General features: G+C 48.7%; 2 protein-coding genes and 1 long non-coding RNA gene across 4 annotated transcripts; all 3 read left to right on the forward strand.

Annotated features, from left to right (window-relative positions):
- Window positions 1-501: 501 nt before the first annotated feature.
- PA2G4 (proliferation-associated 2G4) lies at window positions 502-10,623 on the forward strand. Its single transcript, XM_059683229.1, has 13 exons — window positions 502-737; window positions 2,583-2,711; window positions 2,975-3,080; window positions 3,172-3,241; window positions 4,760-4,852; window positions 7,602-7,665; window positions 7,910-7,988; window positions 8,116-8,194; window positions 8,285-8,418; window positions 8,718-8,812; window positions 8,938-9,065; window positions 9,222-9,275; window positions 9,484-10,623. Exons 1-13 carry the CDS (start codon window positions 650-652, stop codon window positions 9,547-9,549), a joined length of 1,185 nt encoding a protein of 394 aa, XP_059539212.1. The 5' UTR covers window positions 502-649; the 3' UTR covers window positions 9,550-10,623.
- A 1,984-nt stretch (window positions 10,624-12,607) lies between these two features.
- On the forward strand, window positions 12,608-13,747 carry LOC132227746 (uncharacterized). Its single transcript, XR_009451228.1, has 3 exons — window positions 12,608-12,761; window positions 13,131-13,153; window positions 13,423-13,747. It is a non-coding gene; the product is annotated as an uncharacterized LOC132227746 (long non-coding RNA).
- A 376-nt stretch (window positions 13,748-14,123) lies between these two features.
- On the forward strand, window positions 14,124-20,409 carry ZC3H10 (zinc finger CCCH-type containing 10). Of its 2 annotated transcripts, none has more exons than XM_059683227.1 (3): window positions 14,124-14,228; window positions 14,981-15,044; window positions 16,460-20,409. In XM_059683227.1, exon 3 carries the CDS (start codon window positions 16,515-16,517, stop codon window positions 17,820-17,822), a length of 1,308 nt encoding a protein of 435 aa, XP_059539210.1. In that variant the 5' UTR covers window positions 14,124-14,228; window positions 14,981-15,044; window positions 16,460-16,514; the 3' UTR covers window positions 17,823-20,409. The 2 variants fall into 2 exon arrangements, with proteins under 2 accessions (XP_059539210.1, XP_059539211.1); XM_059683228.1 differs by lacking the exon at window positions 14,124-14,228 and adding an exon at window positions 14,235-14,841.
- The last annotated feature ends 227 nt before the right edge of the window (window positions 20,410-20,636 follow it).

The raw sequence follows: 20,636 nt of genomic DNA on the forward strand, positions 1-20,636 counted from the left end.
CCTCCCGATCCTCTCGGCGTCGCAGGACGAAGGCACCGGCAGGGCAGGTCCCGCCAGATGCTCCAGGTATCCGGGGAAGGGCGCGCCCAGCCTCTACCCTGAGTGTAGTCACCCCAATCACCGGGGATCCACCCTGCCTCTCCGCCTCCAAATCCTCTCCCCGCCGCGGCTCCGCCCCTTCTCAGCCCGCCCCACTCCATTAAAGGTTCCAGCTCCAGGCTCCTGGTAGGTACGGACTTTCCGGGAGCGACCGACCACGCTGCTTAAACCCCCAAACGGCTCCGCCTTCCCGCCGGAGCCTGACCCTTCCCAGCGTGCCCGGCGATTGCAGCGTGCGAGGCCCTCGTAGGGCAAGGCCCCAGGGCCTGGCGTAGAGGCGCGGAAGGCAGGCTGGGAGTAGTAGTTCAGGAGTCCAGGTGTTCGGCTAGAGGTTGGCTGCGGAAAGGACTCGTTGTCCCAGCGTGCCCTGCGCCGCAGCCCGCGCGCTCGCCCCTTCTCGCTCTCGCCCTCCCGCTCCCTTGCTTGCTCGCGCTTTTGCTCACGCTCTCCTCGCGAATCCAAGGGGCTCTGGCCACAGCTTGTGGCTAGGGAGGGAGACCCAGGCGGCGGCTCAAGGGAACCAGGCTGCAGTGGTGGTGGCGGCGGGAAGATGTCGGGCGAGGACGAGCAGCAGGAGCAAACTATCGCCGAGGACCTGGTCGTGACCAAGTATAAGATGGGGGGCGACATCGCCAATCGTGAGTACGGCCTCCGGAGTCCGGGGATCTAGGCTGAGGGAGGCAAGGGGGACGGCATTGGGCTGGCCCGGAGGGGCTGGAGCGGTGGGGTCGTGCGTAGTGAGCCGCTGAGGGCCCCGCGCCGGTCCGCTGGGGGCGGCGTGGTAGGAGGACTGTCGCGCCGGGGACCCGAGCGTCCAGGCCTGGGCTGCAGTCCGGAGGTGCGGCCGGCGACGAGCAAGGGCTCGGAGGAGGGTCCCCGGCGGCGCGGACCCTCGGCCGTTGCCAAGGAGGCTGGGCGGGCGCGCCTCCGCTCACCCTTGGGTCCGGATCCCTGCCTCCTGTAGTTCTGGCAGCGGCGAGGCCATCTGGGAAAGGAAGCGCCAGCTGTTGGCGACGGAAGAGCCCCCCTGTGTGGTCGGGGCTCCCCCAGAGCAGAGCCAGGAGCCAACCTGGCGCCGGCACGTGTCGCCGGGTCCCGGTGCGGACCGCCGGGTGCCGTCCTCCGAGGCCGTCCCTGACACCAGCTCCCCTCCCACGTGCTTGGCCGGAGTCTTTGGTTCCTTACTTCAGCTCCTTCCCTGGGGGAACCCCCTGCTGCGCCCGGGCCCGCCCGGGGGCCGTTGGAGGGCACCCTGGGAGTCCTCGCCCCCTCTTGGAGAGGGAGCTGGCTTTTCTTGAAGTTGCTCATTCCTGCCTGCAGTTTGTGCAGACAGCCTAGTTAGCCGTCAGCTGAGATTGCTCTCGGGCTGGACCACCCCGGCCAGGCAGACTTGTGGATATGCAGGGAAGGGGGGGACTGCTTTTAGGATCGCAGAAGTCATCCTTATTAGGACTGCTCCGACTTTCTCGGCAGCTGCCTGCCACGGTAGGCAGACGTCTCACTTTCTATTTCCTCCACCTACAATTTCACCTTTCCCATTCAAAACCCGGTCGGAGGGGACAGAGAGCTGGTCTTTGGGCTTTTGAATGGTGTTGACAGTATGGGTTGGTACTTAGGGCGCCTCTGGTCCGATGTTGGAGAACCTGAGTTTCAGGCTCCAAAGAATCACCAGAACTTAGATCATCACAACAGTCAGGTTCAGGATGGACCAGGGAGATGCTTTGTAACGTAATGGACATTTAATGCACTACCCCCGTTTTTGTACATAATATTCGTGGTTTGAATCAGAAAAACTTTCCCCCCTCTTGCACTTCTGAGGCACTGTGATCAGTTACCAGTTTGAAACTCTTAGGTCACACACCTCTTTGCAGTCTTCCCAAAACTGTGAGCCATGAGCCGGCCCAGGCCCAGGGACCCTAGATCAGGTCCCCTGGCTTATACACTTGTTTTTGCGGAAATAAGTCTACATACCTTGAATTAGTAACACCTAATTGGGGCGTCTGAAGGGAGAAGGTAGCATTTCACAATGCATCGGCTTTGAGTCAGCAGTTCTGTGCCTACTTTTCTGTTGTTCCTGACTCCCATAAATTTCTTCTAGTCTGCTTTGCATGTATATGGGATATTTTGGTGCGGATCCCCTTGAATTTCATAATGCTGCCCTACCACACCACAGGGGTCATCGTGGGAAAGTCTGCCTTGCCTAAGGAGAGAGATTGTGTATACCCAGTTGTCATATAAGGAAGGGAAGGGAATGTTGATGTCTTCATTTTAGGATAGGAAGGTAGAAACTTAGAGATGAAAGGTAGGTACATTATAAAAGGCAAAACAAAAAATAAAATAAAAGGCAAAAGATCTTCCCTCTTTCAGTCTTAGGGCAATGCCACTAGGAAATATTAGAAACTATGGATCCAACTTCTAGATATTGCTTGGATTGTAACTTAGACAACACATCCAGGACTGACATGGTGGGATTCTGTCCCCAGGGGTACTTCGGTCTTTGGTGGAAGCATCCTGCTCAGGTGTGTCGGTGCTGAGCCTGTGTGAGAAAGGTGATGCCATGATTATGGAAGAGACAGGGAAAATTTTCAAGAAAGAAAAAGAAATGAAGAAAGGTAAAATATCAATCCCTCACTAATTTTCCCCCATCTGACCCTTACTCGGTCCTGTTTGTTTGTCATAATGATGCAACTCTCACCCCACCTCTGGTTGAGATATTGGAAATTTGGAATGGCAAGTGGGTTATAAGCAGTGTCCTACCCAGTCCAAACTGATTAAACTTAGGCAAGACCCCAAAGAAGATCCTTCCATTTTTCTGAGGCATCAGGGCTCTAAGAGAGCAAGGCAGTAAGTAAGGCAGATGATTCTCTCTTTACAGGTATTGCCTTTCCCACCAGTATTTCAGTAAATAACTGTGTGTGTCACTTCTCCCCTTTGAAGAGCGACCAGGACTATATTCTCAAGGAAGGTGACTTGGTAAAAATGTAAGTTTAAATCAATTTAAAGCACTTGTCTTTTTCCTAAGCACTTATATAGTCCCAGTTGCTAATGCTGTACTCTGCTCTTTCTTTTCAGTGACCTTGGGGTCCATGTGGATGGCTTCATCGCTAATGTGGCTCACACTTTTGTGGTTGGTGTAGCTCAGGTAGGTGGTTTGCTTTGAACTCTGTGCAGCCTGTGGGGAATCGGGGAGGGTGTACTACTGCTTGCTTCTTATCCCCACCCTCTACTACAGTGGTTCCCAACCTTTTTTGGCCATGCCCCACTAAGCATCTCTAAAATCCTGATGCCCCTCCCATCCCCTCCCCCCGCCACCCCCCCCACATATAATTCTTATTATTCAAAAAGTGAACTCCTAATCATGTGGAGGAAGCCTAAAAGGCTATTCACTTGGTCTAAACAAGCTTCCAAAGAACATGGCATCCATGAAAGAGAAAAATAAAAGAACAAAAAGACAGTTGAAGTACTGAGGAAGAAATCACTAAGAAATTGTTAAAAATAATAATATGAAATGATATGAAGAAATAACAAATAAAGTTTCAAAACATAATAGAGAACTGAAATGCATAAATATGTCACAATATGCTGGGGTCCAACCCCAGCAGGTCCAGGGGTCCCCAAAGGTGTGGACGGAGTTGGCGAAGAAGGAATGACACGGAGACAGCGTTCAGTTGATTAGCAGCCTAGCCAGAATCTCTAGCCAGGATCTCCAGCCAAGTTCTGTTCAGGATCTCCAGTGAAGTTCTGGTGTTTATTGTCTTGTTACATCTGTATTTATACTAGTTGATTTTAATCCTGTCAATTTCTATTGCAAAGGTTAGGGCGTTTCTTATCTCCATTCCAGGGAGTAAAGATTATGTAGCTTAAGCGTGATTGTTCGTAGTTAAAGTGATTAACTACCCGCCTGGCACTTAGTTAAGGAGTTTTATTCCCTCCCTAACTTCAGGGGAAAATCCCTACCTGGGGAAACAACCTTTCTCGGAGAGGTGACCTTGGTTAAAACACATAGCGCTAAGGGGAGCAAACATATTAAGAACAGTATGCTATATACGCCAGGTCCCTTGAAACATATGCTGTGCAGATGTTTCTTTTCTGCAGCGACTGTGTCAAGCAGCAAGGATGGACCGGCTTCCCGCAACAATATATATTTATACACTGAATCTGAGGTCCCTAGAACCATAAAAAATGCAAAATATTCACTGTTAATAACTCATTCTCAAATTGCCCCCCTTAAAAATTAAGTTGCTCCCCCTGTGGGGCGATTGGGAACCACTGCTCTACTACCAGGTAAGTACAGAGACTATATATATAAAAGCCTAAGTGACCAGCTGACTGGCCAGTAGCTATGACATGCACTGACCACCAGGGGGCAGACACAATGCAGGAGCTGCCGAACAACAGCAACTTTGCAGAGTGGCCTCTGGCACTCTGGGACCCCTGGGGGATGTCGGACTGCCGGTTTCAGCCGATCCCTGCAGGCCAGGCCAGGCCGAGGGACCCCACTGGTGCACAAATCCATGCACCGGGCCTCTAGTAGAGAAATGAAAAGGGGGATACTTTCTCTCCTCATTGGCTGGACTTGCATAATGGCCACACAGATATTAACGGAATAACCAACTAAGAGCTTTCCAGGAAAACACTGATTATATTTCCTTATCTACAGGGGACCCAAGTGACAGGGAGGAAAGCAGATGTCATTAAGGCAGCTCACCTTTGTGCAGAAGCTGCCCTACGCCTGGTCAAACCTGGAAACCAGGTAAGCTGTTGAGTCCAACTCCAAAGCTTAATAGAGCCAAAGGTGCACTAGGTATCTGCAACTGTTCTGTGCTGAACTGCCAACTTCTCCCACAGCCCTCTGATAAAACACATAGCTTTTTATTTATTTATTTTTTTTAAAAAAATATATTTTATTGATTTTTTTACAGAGAGGAAGGGAGAGAGAGAGAGAGAGTTAGAAACATCAATCAGCTGCCTCCTGCACATCTCCTATTGGGGATGTGCCCGCAACCCAGGTAATGCCCTTGACCGGAATCGAACCTGGGACCTTTCAGTCCGCAGGCCGACGCTCTATCCACTGAGCCAAACCGGTTTCGGCCACATAGCTTTTTAGAATTAGCGTCCTGGCTCAGTAATTGAGCATTAACCTATGAACCAGGAGATCACAGTGTGATTCCGGGTCAGGGCATATATCTAGGTTGCAGGCTAGATCCCCAGTGTGGGGAGTGCAGGAGGCAGCCAATCCATGATTCTCTCTCATCATTGATGTTTCTGTCTCTTTCTCCCTTTCCCTTCCTCTCTGAAATCAATAAAAAGGTATTATATTTTTAAAATTAGCTACCTCTTGGGATGGGATTTCTGTAAGAGATGAGGCAGGAGCTAAATAGCTTCATAGTAAACAGCAGACCCTGACTGCCTACCAGAGACGCTTCCATGCCCGCTGTATGGGGATATATGGAGCTTACATATATCCCCACATGTGATCTTTCCTTTTTTGTGTTTTTGGTGTGCGTTGTTTCCCTGAAAATAATTTGAGGTAGATAGCATATAATAACACACAGATATATTTTTAAAGGTTATAAATAAAACCGTAATAGTGCTGGTAAACTGGTGACAAAGGGAGACCAAAAGTTAGTTCTGTACCTTGCATGACAATATTGGGAAGCCCAGGTATCATAAACTTTTCATGAATTAATACAATTCAGTGTGTTTGACTATGAGTGAAAACATTTTTCTAACACTTAAGTTTCCAGAGATTTGTTCAATATTTAAAAGTATTGTCTTTTTTCTTACTCCCTTTTTGTACTGTCTTGTTCTTCATGCTTTTAATCAATTTGTACTTCTTCCTCATTTCTACTTAATTGCATAATTTTTACTTAAACCTGTTTTCTTATAATGATACCTACTTCACAGAGCTGTGTTTTTTTTTTAATATATTTTATTGATTTTTTACAGAGAGGAAGGGAGAGAGTTAGGAGAGAAACATCGATAGGAGAGAAACATCAGTCAGCTGCCTCTCGCACACCTCCCACTGGGGATGTGCCCGCAACCAAGGCACATGCCCTTGACCAGAATCGAACCCGGGACCTTTCAGTCCATAGGCCGATGCTCTATCCACTGAGCCAAGCCAGTCAGGGCCACAGAGCTGTTAAAAAGCTCTTTGAACAATGCCCAGCACATAGTAAACACTTGTGTTAACTATTATTTAACACGTTTATCATTATTTTTTCACATTTATTATTTTTATTTATATACTTAACTATGTGTATCTTCACTGGAAGGTAGTGTTGTCTAGCTATGACACCAGACTTTCTGAGTTCTCGCCCTATTGTCACCTCTTTAAAAATAACTTTGAATTTAAATTTCCTCATCTGTAAAATGGGAAAAATAAAATTCCGCCTTATTCTTTATAGGGTTGTAACAATTGAGATGATCCATGTGTAAAATTATTATCACAGTACCTAGTACATGGTTTAATAATATTAGCTGGGATTAGTTGTTCACTTTTCTTTTTGTCTAAGAACTGTAGCTTAGGTGAGGATCAGATCATGTTTGAGAGGTAAGAAGGGGAAAATAAGAGTTTGCTGTTCAATGCCTTAGTCAGTTTGGCTCAGTGGATAGAGGGTCGGCCTGCAGACCTAAGGGTTCCAGGTTTGATTCTGGTCAAGGGTGTGTACCTAGGTTGCAGACTCAATCCCTGGCCCTGGTCTGGGCTTACAGAAGGCAACCAATCGATATGTCTCTCTCATATCAATGTTTCTCTCTCTATTCCCCCCTCCCTCCTCCCCCCTCCCTTCTACTCTCTAAAAATCAATGGAAAAATATCCTCGGGTGAGGATTAACAAAGAAAGAGTTTGCTGTCCCTTCTCAACAGTTTAGAATGTCAGGTATAATGGAATAAACAAAACTTACTGTCATAAAGCCTGGGTTTGTACCAGGTTCTTTCTGTTGACTGGCTTAGTCCTGAGGAAATCACTTAACCTTTCTGAGCCTCAGTTTCCTCATCTTCTAAATTGGGGTATAGATCTGCTCTGTTCACCTTCCAGAATTGTTTAATTAGACCAGTGATGGTGAACCTATGACACACGTGTCAGAGGTGACACGCAAACTCATTTTTTTGGTTGATTTTTCTTTGTTAAATGGCATTTAAATATATAAAATCAATATCAAAAATGTAAGTCTTTGTTTTACTATGGTTGTAAATATCAAAAAAATTCTATATGTGACACGGCACCAGAGTTAAGTTAGGGTTTTTCAAAATGCTGACACGCCGAGCTCAAAAGGTTCACCATCACTGAATTAGACGCATCTTTGTGAAAGCTCTTTGTAAAAGGAGATGCAAGTGTAAGGTATGTTTAGATTGTAGGGATTCATAGGGCTATGACATGAAAAACCAGTGAGAATCCCTTGTACTTGATGTACTCTCAGTTCTTTATGCTTCTTATTCACACTGTAGAGAACTTACTAGCCCCTGGTATCTCACCTTGTATTTGATCTTGTACTTCTAGAACACACAAGTGACCGAAGCCTGGAACAAAGTGGCCCATTCATTCAATTGCACGCCAATAGAAGGTGAGACCTCAGATAACACAGTTGAGGGTAAAGTGTCAGTGATTTGGCATAATTAAGGCTGTTTTCTTTCCTTGAGAATCCATCCTGGCTCTAGCACAGTCCAAGCCAAAAACCTCAGTGCCCTTAGTTTATAGCCAGGTGCTTCTCTCTCATTGCCCGCCTCATCAAACTATTTACGTGGGTGGATTTGGAAACCTTTTGGGATTCTGGATGGTTGGTACCATAAGCTTTGTCCTCTCCACAGGTATGCTGTCACACCAATTGAAGCAGCATGTCATCGATGGAGAGAAAACCATTATCCAGAATCCCACAGACCAGCAGAAGTAGGTGCCAGTCCCACCCTTTACCTTCCACCATACAAGACTAGTCATGAATGTTTTCTTCTGTACTTCCAGCTTAACTCCAAACTCCAGGAACTACTTACGGCTGTTCCCTTTTTATTCCTTTCAGGAAGGACCACGAGAAAGCTGAATTTGAGGTACATGAAGTATATGCTGTGGATGTTCTCGTCAGCTCAGGAGAGGGCAAGGTGAGGAGTGTTTCCAGAGCTAGCAAAGAGGGGTAACTGAAGCTTGTTCCAGGAGCACCTGAACAAATGTGACCTAACTTACTCTTTTAGGCCAAGGACGCAGGACAGAGAACCACCATTTACAAACGAGATCCTTCTAAACAATATGGCCTGAAAATGAAAACTTCACGTGCCTTCTTCAGTGAGGTTGAGAGGCGTTTTGATGCCATGCCGTTTACTTTAAGGTATACTGCACTTCACAAGGCCAGGGCTTGGAACTAGTGTGACTCAGACCACACACCCAGGAATACTATTCCCTCCTCCCCTCCTCCCTGCCTCCCCCTCCCCTCCTGCCTGGACTTGTAGCTCCAGCCTGCATGCAAGGGTTCTCTTATGCTCCCTATCTCCCTCATTGAAGGGGATATAAAAGAGCAATCCTAAGCACGATTTCTGCCTGAGGGTAGGATCTATTTAAAAGCATGAGCAAAAATGATGAGACTTGAGACGGAGTTAAGGATACCTGAGTTTGTCTTCCCCTACCCAGAGCATTTGAAGATGAGAAGAAGGCCCGGATGGGTGTGGTGGAATGCGCCAAACATGAGCTGCTGCAGCCATTTAATGTTCTCTATGAGAAGGAGGGTAAGTTCTAAAAGGAGAGTTTCACTTTGGAACTGGTTATATGGTTCCCTTCTTTTCCCCTATAGCTTATAGAAAAAAGGATACAACAAGGGAACATTTTATCAAAACACTTCTCTCTCCCATAGGCGAATTTGTTGCCCAGTTTAAATTTACAGTTCTGCTGATGCCCAATGGCCCCATGCGGATAACCAGTGGTCCCTTTGAGCCTGACCTTTACAAGTCTGACAAGGAGGTCCAGGATGCAGAGCTAAAGGTTAGTGTGGGCTGGAAAGTGTTTGAGCACATGGAACCTGTCCTGAAAGTGAGGACTAAATGTAAACAAAGTCCTGAAAAACAGGTACAGTGTTGAAAGTAAGACTGTTTTCTCCAAAGTCCTCAAAATTTGTTTTCCTTCTTCCTTTTTTCCCAGGCCCTCCTCCAGAGTTCTGCCAGTCGGAAAACCCAGAAAAAGAAAAAAAAGAAGGTGTGTTGTTATCCCTTTTTGGCAGGTTGAATGAACCTCGTCGCTTTTTATTCCACCTTCCTGGGTTGTGGTGGGGCATAGATTTTTGTATATCCTTATTTCCCCCTTCTCAGGCCTGACCTAGAGATTCAGGGCATTTTTGTCCTTGGTCCCCCAAACACTACCCCAAGGAAATTTACGTGTTTCCATCTTCTTTCCATGAATATAGGCCTCCAAGACTGCAGAGAATGCCACCAGTGGGGAGACATTAGAGGAGAATGAAGCTGGGGACTGAGGTGGGTCCCATCTCCCCAGCCAGCCGCTCCTGCCTCATCCCCTTCCCACCACACCCCAGGCTCTGTGAAGTGCAGTTCGTCTTCTCCACCCAGGACCGCCAGCAGATCAGGGGTCTCCCTGCCCCCATCCCAGTCCCCCAACCCAACCCCTTCCAACAAGAACCAGCTCCAACTGACTCTGGTCTTGGGAGGCCAGGCTTCCCAGCCACCGAAGACTACTTTAACTAGAAAAGAGAAATTGAACAATAAAATCAGGAATCAAAATCCATCGTCTTCAAGCCCCTCTTTCTAGCCTTTTTCTACTACTGTCTGCTTGGTAAAGGTTTATGGCCCTACAACAAAACAGGGAGGAGGCTAAAGGAGCTACCACCATTAAAGATTGAGCTGAAATTTTTATACACTCTGATTCAGCATTTTCTCTTCTGTTGGGGCTTGTTCCTCTCTTTTCCCACTCTCCATAAGTATTTTATCTGGCCTCAAAGTAGAGAGGAGCTGTTCTTCAGATTATTTTATTCACATGTGGTAGGTTCCTTTTCTGATCCAGGCTATCTGGTCAGGCCCCTCCTTTTTTTTAGGAGCTGGAGCCTGCACTTACCAAGGGATTCTCATCTATGAAACGGATCCTCATTTGTAAATCTTTATAGTCATTTTTGTTCTGTAGCCCCCCCCCCAAAAAAAAAAAAAAACACAACAACAACAAAAAACTGTAAAGGAGGAATTAATTTTAACGGGTCCATTACTTTGGAGTCAGTGGGCTCTTCCCTTGCTCCATCTTACAAATCTGAGCTGAAAGCTCAACTGCGGTTTTGTTCCCCATTTGAAACATTTTGACCTCCCTCCCTTGAAAGAAAGACCAGGAACCAGAGGAGCAGACTGACTGAAGAGACAACTCCTGGCTTTCTACGCTGTTTGGACTTGAATTGGATGAATTGCTAGGGGGTTGGAGAGAAAGGTGATGAATTTTATTCAGTACCTCTGGCATGCTGTCCCAGGGAACTAGGGCTCCCGCTAACTTAGGAGGTTTTTACATTGAAAACGACATGGCGTTGAAATAAATGTGGATTTGCTCATAATCATGTGCCTTTGCTGCTCTTACTTGGTGGAGGGGGGAGTGTTAGTTGAAGTGGTGATCATTTGGAGCTGTTTTCTCTGTGTTGCTACATACTAACTTTTTTTTTTTTTTAATATATATTTTATTGATTTTTTACAGAGAGGAAGGGAGAGAGATAGAGAGTTAGAAACATCAATGAGAGAGAAACATCGATCAGCTGCCTCCTGCACACCCCCTACTGGGGATGTGCCCGCAACCAAGGTACATGCCCTTGACCGGAATCGAACCCGGGACCCTTGAGTCCGCAGGCCGACGCTCTATCCACTGAGCCAAACCGGTTTCGGCAACTTTCTAAAACAATACTTCCTCAACCCAAAGACATAAATCCTGAATTCTCTGAATTAAGATAGTAAACTTTCTATGGGAGCTTGATTTAATTTTAATCTTAAAGTAAAACCATCAACCTTGCTGCTGACACTTTGTTCAGGACTAGCACATTTTAATGTGTACTGAAAAAAATAAAACACTCTACAGGTGTTTGTCTTGATTTAGGAAGCCAGGAAAAATGCCTTCAGTGTTACAAAAGTTGTCAGGGCCAGTCTAAAATGAATAAGTAGATTTGAGTATCTTACATGTCAGGAATGCTGACCTGGAGATACTACAGTGAACAAAACATGGAGCTCTTCATAAGAGTTTATAGGCTAGGCAATCAACAGGTGAAATCCTGGTGGATTTGCTATTTGATTAATGAAGTAATTCTGATGGAATTTTTGTTGCAAAAACTATATTGTGATGATGAAAATACTGGAACAACTAAAACATTAGAACAAGGGCCCCAAGTCTTAAAAACCTTGTTTTAATAGAGCTAAAAGGGTGACATGTTAATGCATAAGTTACAAACGGAAACCATCAAAAAAGGGATTATAATAAACCTTGCAAGCCCTGACCAGTGGCGCAGTGGTTAGAGCATCTGCCCGCACCCCCGAAGAGTGTGGCCCGTTGGATTTCTGGTCCAAAGCGTGTTGCCTGGGTTACAGGTTTGATATCCCACCCTGTCGGGGAAAGCAGGAGGCAATCAATGGATGTGTCTCTCTCACACTGACGTTTCTCCCTCACCCCTCCCCACCTAATACTCTCAAAAATCAATGGAAAGAATATCCTCAGGTGAGAATTAACAAAAAATAAAAGCCTTGCAGTATCAAAGTAAATTAGGCCAAGTCTGCTTAAGGACTTTTTTCCATCCTTTGTAACTGTCCAAATCTGCTTACCGGGTGCCCTCACCTGTCCACGCCCCGAGACCGGCAGTTCTTTACCTTAAAACCAAGTACCGTCCTTGCCCAGAGAAGAGAGCCACCCTCCCCTCCCGTTGGTGGAATCACTGACGTGCTTTCTGCACGAGATGCACCGCGGCCAGGAACCTAATGACATGCGGCCGCGGGCACCTGGGGAAGACCGCGGTTGGCTAGGGAAAAGTTCATCTAAAACAGTGGCCGCTTTGGGGCAATAGGACAGCTTTCTTGACAACCCAACTTTACATTCTCCCATGTTCTGGGACCCTGGGGCCTTCGGGGGAGGTTCTGAGATAGAGTCTCCCTGCAGCAACTTCGTTTAAAAATCAGGCAAACCAGTAAACAAATGAGGCATTTTTATAAAGTACGCACCTATTTATAATAAAATGGAGGGGGTCGTCAGGACTGCAACTCCCATGAAACAACGAGAGGAGGAGGAAGTCGCTCTCCTTTGCTCGCCAGCACCTCTAGGTCTCATTCTGGAAACGGGTGCTCACGCTTAACTAACCATGTCCTCACAACAAAACGGGGCGGGGGATTCTGCGACTCAAATTCTAAATACTCCGTTTTCCAAGAGGACAAAAGCGCTTATGAGGTACCTGAAAGGGGCCGGGAGCCATTGTTACTCCCCCGGAGGGCGGGCTCAGCAGCGGAAGTGACGACACGAGTGCGCCCTTAAATAGCGGTAGGCGGGCGCGCCGCGCTCTCTCGGCCTTAGCGCCATCTTCTCAGGTGGGTGTTTGTGAGGCCCGTGTGTGGATTCCGCGTACAATCCGTTTACATCTGGTCTCTGCGCTTGCCATCATCACAGCAAACTAACTGTAACCTTTCTCTCTTTGCCCGTAGAAGCCTCTGCGCCATGAGAGCCAAGGTAAGCACTCCCGGGTAGTAAGCGGAGGCAGGGACTGGGAGATGGGGGTGGAGACCAGGCGAGGAAAGTCCGCCATGGCTCCCGGCCGCGGGCTCCCCAGGGTGTCCGAGCGGGGGGAGGACGGATGGTGTGGGGAGAAGCAGAGGAGGTGGTTGGGTAACCGCGGTGAGGAAGGAGCGCGTGTGGAATTCGGAGTTTACTTCGGGGCCGGGGGTTAGGAGGCCGAATGGTTGATGTGTTTACTGCGACTAAACCCTCATATTTGGTCGAGGACATGCCTGGTTCCAAAAAATGCTCTCCACATCCCCATCTAAACCCCTCAAAACTAAACTAATGACCTTTTTATTATTATTCCTTGCCTCTGGCCAGTGGAGGAAGAAGCGAATGCGCAGGTATGTTGAGACTTTGCCGGCCCCGGAGGAGGGATTGGGGTGGTGCATGCCTTGCTCAAAACTTGGGAGGGACGTGTGGTTTAGAAATCTAAAAGAATCGTCGGTGAAAAACGTTGTGAGCGCTGACTTGTCAGAGCCAGGGATTGAACACAAAAGACAGAACGTAGTGCTTGATCGTCTCCCCGCCCTGTGTTGTGTGCACATAAGATTGCGCGGGGGGCTTGTTGTGGGCTTGAGGGCAAGGAGTGTATTCTTGTGTCGCTTTTCAGGCTGAAGCGCAAAAGAAGAAAGATGAGGCAGAGGTCCAAGTAAGCCGCAAGCTGTGCACCCGTGAGAGCCACAGGAGCAGGAATGAGGGAGCCAGAGGCCGGGCGAGCCGGCGGACTGCGTGCCTGCTGTCCGGCGCGTCTCCGCGGGAGCTGGAACATAACATGCGCGTCACCTGAGCGCCGCGGCCCCTTTTGAGAGGCCCACTCTGCTATTACAAAAGCAGCCTCTTTTGGACCCGTGACATTCTGGACTGGTTCTGTTCTCTGTGGCTGAATGTAACGTGTACAATAAATCACCTCTTCTGTCTTAGCTGAAGAAAGATAATGTCTGCTTTGTGGTTTTTTTGGTTCCATTGGCTGGGGATTCTGTCGGCACGGCGGGCCCTGTTAACTACCTGATGCAGTAGCATATCGAGCTACGTGCGGCCCCCGGGGTGCGGGCCTTGCCCCTACCCGACATCTGGCCCAGGGCCCTGGAGTAGTGGGAGCCTGGGGACAGGTATCGCGATAGTTCTTGGGCAAATGGTTCCGCCCCTACTCATCTCTAGGCTTACGTCAAGTTGCGGTTTTTTAAGACGTTTTTTGCGGCATGGTGTCCCGTTACCATGGTGACACGCAAAGCTTGCTGGGAACTTCCTGCGGCTAGTCGCGCAAGTACTATACACACCATAGAGTATAGTTCCGGGTCTGGTGGCTAGAGCGCCATTTCTTCCGCAGGAAGCGGAAGGGTCGCTGGGTGGGCGGCTCTTTGTCGAAGCTAGAGGACCGGCAGGCGGCAGCAGCAGCAACTACGGCGGCGGCGGCAGGTGAGGGAGGCGGGAGACAGGTGGAGGCCGCGCCTGGAGGGGAGGAGTCGTCGCCGGCCCAGCGGCCAGGCTCGGCCGGCTACGCCAGGCCCCCCAGGCCCGAGCTGGCTCTTCTCAGGCCCCAGGGCCGAGCCCTTTTCCTAACTGACCTCGCTGGGCGAGCCGACGCTAGCTCCATGACGTCACAGCCCTGCCCATCCCCTCAGCCTGATGTCACCCGTAGTCCCTCTCCCGCCTCACCTCGTGTTCACTGAATGTCCTGTTCACCTCCCACGGCCGAGCGCGGGCGGCACTGCACGGAACCTGCCAAGCCAGAAGATTTGCTGTGGGAAACGGGACTTTTCCAAACTCGGGTGTTGCGAGGCGTCATAATCACTGCCCCAAGCCCAGTCGGCCACCCACTGCACTGTCAGTCGCGGCCCTTGCGCGGCTCCGCAGGCGGAGTTCCTAACCCCAACCCTGAGCCGGACTCTGACCCCCATGTCCTCCATTTGAGGCAGGGCTCCCCTCGCCCTTTGTGCACCCACGGCTGCTTGCCCAACCCATTCTTCTAGGCTCTCCAGCTTAGTTCTGTCTCTTGCTTTTCTTACTTGCAACGTCTCCCTTTGGTGAAGTGAGTTGAAACCCTGAGGAAATCTTGATGTGCTCAGAGCTCTTGCCGTTTTGTCAGACTGACTTCTTGTAACTGTCACCCCATAGTCCTCCGTTCCCACCCTTTCTCCCACCCAAGTATCTGTTTTGTTCCTGTTCAGAACCCAGCAGTGATGTGGAGGTGGAGACCCACAGGAGCCCCGGACTTCACCTGAGCTACCTCAGGTATCGAATACTACTGGGACGGTGGGTGGGAGGAAACCCTGGTGGGACTCGCCCGCGGGTCAGGCTCGGAAAGATGGCATTTATTTTTCACCAGGTCATTTCCCTTTTAGTAAAACTTCGCATTTTCTCTCTTACCACTTGATTGTTTCTATTATCCTGAGACTTCCCTCCCTCTGGAGGAAAAGGACCCTTCTTTTACAGATTCTCTTGTAACTTTGGCCCCTGGTCGGTTCATTTTAGGGAGATCTGAAGGCAAAGTCAAGGCAACCAAGTGGTGGTTGTGGCAAATCAAAGCCAGAGAAATTGGAAAGATTCCCTTATACTCCAGGGGAAACAATATGAAGTTTTCCTATTTGAACAGCAGGGGGAGCCTGGACACCGCCTAGGAAAGGTTTACCAGGTCAGACACATGGTAGCCAAGACTCCCAGTCTTGTGGGGGGTGGGGTGAGGGGCGGGCTAGAACCAGGGCAGTGGACTGACATTCCAGAGCTCTCTTGGGAAAGATGAGACTTAAGAAGCTTTTATAGCGTCTATAAATAAAGAGGATCTTTATGGGGTGAGGAATGGTGTGGTTTGATGTCAGTGGTATCTTCCCATGGAGGGTTAGGAGGGGATAGAATGGGAAAGTAAGGTCACTTGTTCCTGTGAAATTAACTCCTTCTTCCTGCTTTTATTCTTTGGTAGTCTATAGGTTTTGTCCTTTGGTCGTCTATAAGTGGAGATCCTAGCCGGAGAACTCTTCCCCTGAAATGGGAGAGGAGGGAGCTGACCACACTGGGGTCAATAGTGGTATTGAGCTGGGAGGGAATACTAAAAAATGACAGGTTTAGGGACTACCTTCAGGGTGGTGACACAAGTCTCTTCACTCAAGCTTCCCTGGGGTCTGGAGATATGATACTTCACAGAGCCCTCATCTGAAATTCCATGGAAGAGGGGTTAAGGGAAGTTTTGTCACCAGCATTCCATTATCCACAGCCCTGGTGGCCCACCAGCCCATCTTGGCCACCATTCCCAGTACCTTCCTAGCCTATTCAGACACTGACAGTTTTAATTTCATTTCCACAACTTTAATAAGGTCAATTCAAAGGGGGAAATAAAATCCAGTACTGTTCTATCCCTGCCCCCTCCTTGGCCTGCATTCATTAGTGAGATGAGATGGCTTCACCCCCAGCTCCCTCCCTTCTCCATTAGCCAGGCAAGTGTGAATCATTCTGTCCCAGACCAGGTGCACAAGAGCCTGGGCGGGACTTCTGACAAGCCAGCCAGTCTGGGCAGAATTCTCACCCCCAAGGTTCTCCATCTCCAAAGCCATTGCCCCTCTGGCCTGCCTCTTGTTGGACTGCCTACCCTAAAGTCGGGAAGAGTGTGGCCTCTCCAGAGGACTCTTGTTTGACACAGTTCTTCTCTCTCCTAGTGGTCACCAAGGGTGGCAAGAAAAAGAAGAAAGCCCTGATTTGGGGGGGACCAGGATGCCTGACCGGGACAGCTATGCCAACGGCACTGGGAGCAGCGGTGGAGGCCCTGGAAGTGGTGGCAGCGAGGAGGCCAGTGGGACAGGGCCAGGCAGTGGAGGGGCCAGCTCAGATGCCATCTGTAGAGACTTCCTGAGGAATGTGTGCAAGCGAGGCAAGCGTTGCCGGTATCGCCATCCAGACATGAGTGAGGTGTCCAACTTGGGGGTGAGCAAAAATGAGTTCATCTTCTGCCATGACTTCCAGAACAAGGAATGTAGTCGCCCAAACTGCCGATTCATTCATGGCTCCAAGGAGGATGAGGATGGCTATAAGAAGACAGGAGAGCTTCCCCCTCGGCTGAGGCAGAAAGTCGCAGCAGGCCTGGGCCTTTCTCCAGCTGACCTACCGAATGGCAAGGAGGAGGTCCCTATTTGCCGGGATTTTCTCAAAGGTGACTGCCAGAGAGGAGCCAAGTGCAAGTTCCGTCATCTACAACGGGATTTTGAATTTGATACTAGGGGTGGAGGAGGCACTGGTGGTGGGGGCTCAACAGGCCCAGTCCCCCCAGGACGACGTCATGATCTCTATGATATCTATGACCTCCCTGACAGGGGCTTTGAGGACCATGAGCCAGGTCCCAAGCGCCGGCGAGGTGGATGCTGTCCCCCAGATGGCCCCCATTTTGAATCTTATGACTATAATCTGGCTCCACCCCGAGGGGTAGAGTGCAGGCTGCTAGAAGAGGAGAATGCCATGCTCAGGAAGCGGGTAGAGGAGCTAAAGAAGCAGGTCAGCAATCTTCTGGCTACCAATGAGGTACTCCTGGAACAAAATGCCCAGTTCCGCAATCAAGCCAAGGTCATGACCCTGAGCTCCACTGCACCAGCAACTGAGCAGACTCTGGCTCCCACTGTGGGTACTGTTGCCACTTTTAACCATGGCATTGCCCAGACTCATACTACTCTCAGCAGCCAGGCTCTACAGCCTCGGCCTGTGTCTCAGCAAGAACTGGTAGCCCCTGCGGGAGCTCCAGCTGCTCCCCCAACTAATGCTGCACCTCCTGCTGCTCCACCACCCCCACCCCCACACTTGAATCCAGAGATCACGCCACTGTCAGCTGCTCTGGCTCAAACAATTGCCCAGGGAATGGCACCCCCACCTGTCTCCATGGCTCCTGTGGCTGTATCTGTGGCTCCTGTGGCCCCTGTGGCTGTATCGATGGCCCAACCCTTGGCAGGAATCACAATGAGCCACACCACCACTCCCATGGTGACTTACCCCATTGCTTCCCAGAGCATGCGTATCACAGCCATGCCACACTGATGGAGCTACTGCTGGACACTCCCATGGTATAGCCTCCCAGGCTGGGATCCGGGGAGTCCTTTACCCACCCACTCGCCTAGCCCTCCCGTGCCCTGTCTTAAGGGCTTATTCAAGAACTAGGACAAGAGACTACAAGAAGTTTACTTCTGAGAAGGGGTTGGCTGGTGGGTTTTCTCTCACCTCCCTTTTATGAGGGCCCTCTTGTCCATCTTTAAGTCTCACAGAGGGGGCTTGCATAGGGGTGCAGACTGAAGCCAGCAGAGAGGAAGGACTGACTGAGGGGTTGAATGTCCCCTGATGGGAAGATGGGGACATGCCTGGTCTTGTCCTCTCTTCTGCTCAGCACAGGTTCCAGCACTGGCTTTGGAAGAAAACAGTGCCCAGAGGGAAAGCCAGGAAAGATTGGGAAGTGGGTAGCCAGAAGAGGAGGCCTAATAGGAGCCTTCAGACAACTGGGGACGTAGTTGAGTTGGACAGTAACTGCTCCTGGGCCTGTAGCAAGGCGGGGACCATAGTAATCCAGCCCAGTGACTAGGGGAGGATTCATTACCTTGGCTTGGCCTGGAAATTCATAGGGCAGGGCCCACCACTTTCCAAAGAAATAAAAAAACAATTATTTTTAACAAATGAGGGCAGTGAAAACTTGCTTAGAGTTCCTGTGTGGAATATGGGAGCAGTAAATAGATGTCATGCCAAAATGGGATAAAGACCCCCCACCCTCAGAGCTGGGATAAAGTTGGATGGAGACCAGGGAACAAGGGTAGGGACCCAGAGGAAGACCAGATGAGACTTTGGGGAAGGCACTTTGTGAGGTAAAAGCATTGGAGCCACCTAGTCCAGTTTAAAAATAGTCCCATCTGTTCTGGTTTCTATCTGCATGAACTATTCCCAGGTTGCCTTAGTAACCAGGGCTCCTAGGGTCATTTAGGGGGGCAGGTACTAAGGAGGGTGGATGTGCTGGAAAATGGGAATGGAATCTGTATTGACAGAGCCTTCCCTTATTCAAACAGAGCAAGGCGGGTGGCGGTTGCTGTCTTTAGTTATTGATGGCAGTTAATGTCCCTCCAATCCCTTCCATAGTTACCAGTGCCTTACACCTTTAAGGCTTGGGAGGTGCTGGGAAAAGGAGAGTTCTGGGGATACAAGTCTCAGAATTCATTCCTTCCCTCTGCTTCCACATAGGACCACATTGGTTTTAAAGTTAATTAAACGTCAAGGCTGAGGGCCCCAATAGCCAAACCTCAGTTCCTCCTCAGCTCATAGCTGATACGGGGAAACAACTCAGGTGTCTAATCTAAGGGGATTGTGGATTTGGGGGTAGAGACAGTGATCCTGTGTTCTCCCTCATCATATCTCCTGCTACCTCTTGCTCTCTTGTCTGGTTGATCATTCAGGATATACCTGGGGTTGGAGTTGGTGGGCTAGGTCAAGGCAAGGCCAGTAAAAAAAAAGAAAAAAAAGAATCTAAAGACTAAAAATGGGTAAATACTAAAGTATTGTTTGTGGATTTTAGAAACTACGCATTGATAAGTTAAATGTTGATTTTCTAGTACAAGTTTGGATTATTAAAGAGATGGTTTATGAACTTTAGAGACAAGTGTGATCATAGATACCAACATGAATTCATCCCAGCCCAATGCTGACCCATTAACTTTATTTCTTTTTGCTAAGTATCTCGAAAGAGGTAGATTTGGGAAACTATACATTGTATGTCCTTTATTAACATCCTCCAGCTAAAGACCACCAGGAATACACGTGCAGTTGAACAAGTTCGGTTTAATGCTCATAGGAATGATGGAGAGAGCATGCCGTGGGGAACTGTGGTATTAGAAAGTGAAAGGGTATTAGGAGCTATAGGACTTGTATTTTGGTTAAGCGATTTGGGGGAAGGTTTAAGGAAGTGGGACTTCATTCTGGATTGAGTGCTCTTTGAAAAGCGGGGATAATTCTATGATTGGGTTTCTTTTTTTTATTTTAAATATACTTCTTTATTGATTTCAAAGAGGAAGGAAGAAGGAGAGAGAGATAGAACATCAATGATGAGATAGAATCATTGATTGGCTGCCTCCTGCATGCCCCTGACTGGGGATCGAGCCTGCAACCTGGGCATGTGCCCTTGGCCAGAATCGAACCTGGGACCCTTCAGTCCACAGGCCGACGCTCTATCCACTGAGCCAAACCGGCTAGGGCTGATTGGGTTTCTTTATTTTTATCCCGATAAAGGGAAGACTAGAGTGAAGCAAAGTTGTAATTGGTAATGAAACAGTAGTCACTCAGCTGGGTGAGGGAGGTGTTTGCCATCTTGTGGTTTGCACACTGACCTTGCTTTGTACTTAAACAAAACTGTGAAGTGATCTTTTTTGCCTCACTTCATCATAGTCACTGAATGCCCTTGTCCTGTGTTGGTGTTTTGTGAGATTGTGTCCAATAGTAGAGCACCATTTCCCACCTATGAGCCCAGGTCAGCCCCGACAACTCTGAAGCCAGTTCGTAAATGTCAGGAGCTGCTTGCCTCTTTCTCACCTAAATCATTACAAATAAAAGGATAATTATGGTTCCATTAATAATAGAATTTGGTGGAATCAAACTGAACATGAGTGCGTAGTAAATGTTGATTAGTGCATTCATGTTAGAGAAATCTCTAGTGATATACCCAAGAGGTATGTTTTATTAAAAACTTATATGAAAATGTGGAAGACTCTTATCAACAGTAACACAAGGACATACTAAGTAATATTGAAAGTGTAACTTGGATTGACTAAATCCAAGGGGTCAATTTGGATCAATTTGGTTGACCCTCTAAAGAATTGGTTG

The sequence above is a fragment of the Myotis daubentonii genome, chromosome 2 (genome assembly GCF_963259705.1).
Source record: "Myotis daubentonii chromosome 2, mMyoDau2.1, whole genome shotgun sequence".
Lineage (NCBI taxonomy): Eukaryota > Metazoa > Chordata > Mammalia > Chiroptera > Vespertilionidae > Myotis > Myotis daubentonii.

Excerpts from the sequence above, each read along its gene's own strand:
- PA2G4 (XM_059683229.1), top strand. The coding sequence starts at position 650 with ATGTCGGGCGAGGACGAGCAGCAGGAGCAAACTATCGCCGAGGACCTG. Across the intron at positions 3,081-3,171 it reads GAAGGTGACTTGGTAAAAAT|TGACCTTGGGGTCCATGTGG; the intron begins GTAAGTTTAAAT and ends CTTTCTTTTCAG. Across the intron at positions 3,242-4,759 it reads TTGTGGTTGGTGTAGCTCAG|GGGACCCAAGTGACAGGGAG; the intron begins GTAGGTGGTTTG and ends CCTTATCTACAG.
- ZC3H10 (XM_059683227.1), top strand. The coding sequence starts at position 16,515 with ATGCCTGACCGGGACAGCTATGCCAACGGCACTGGGAGCAGCGGTGGA.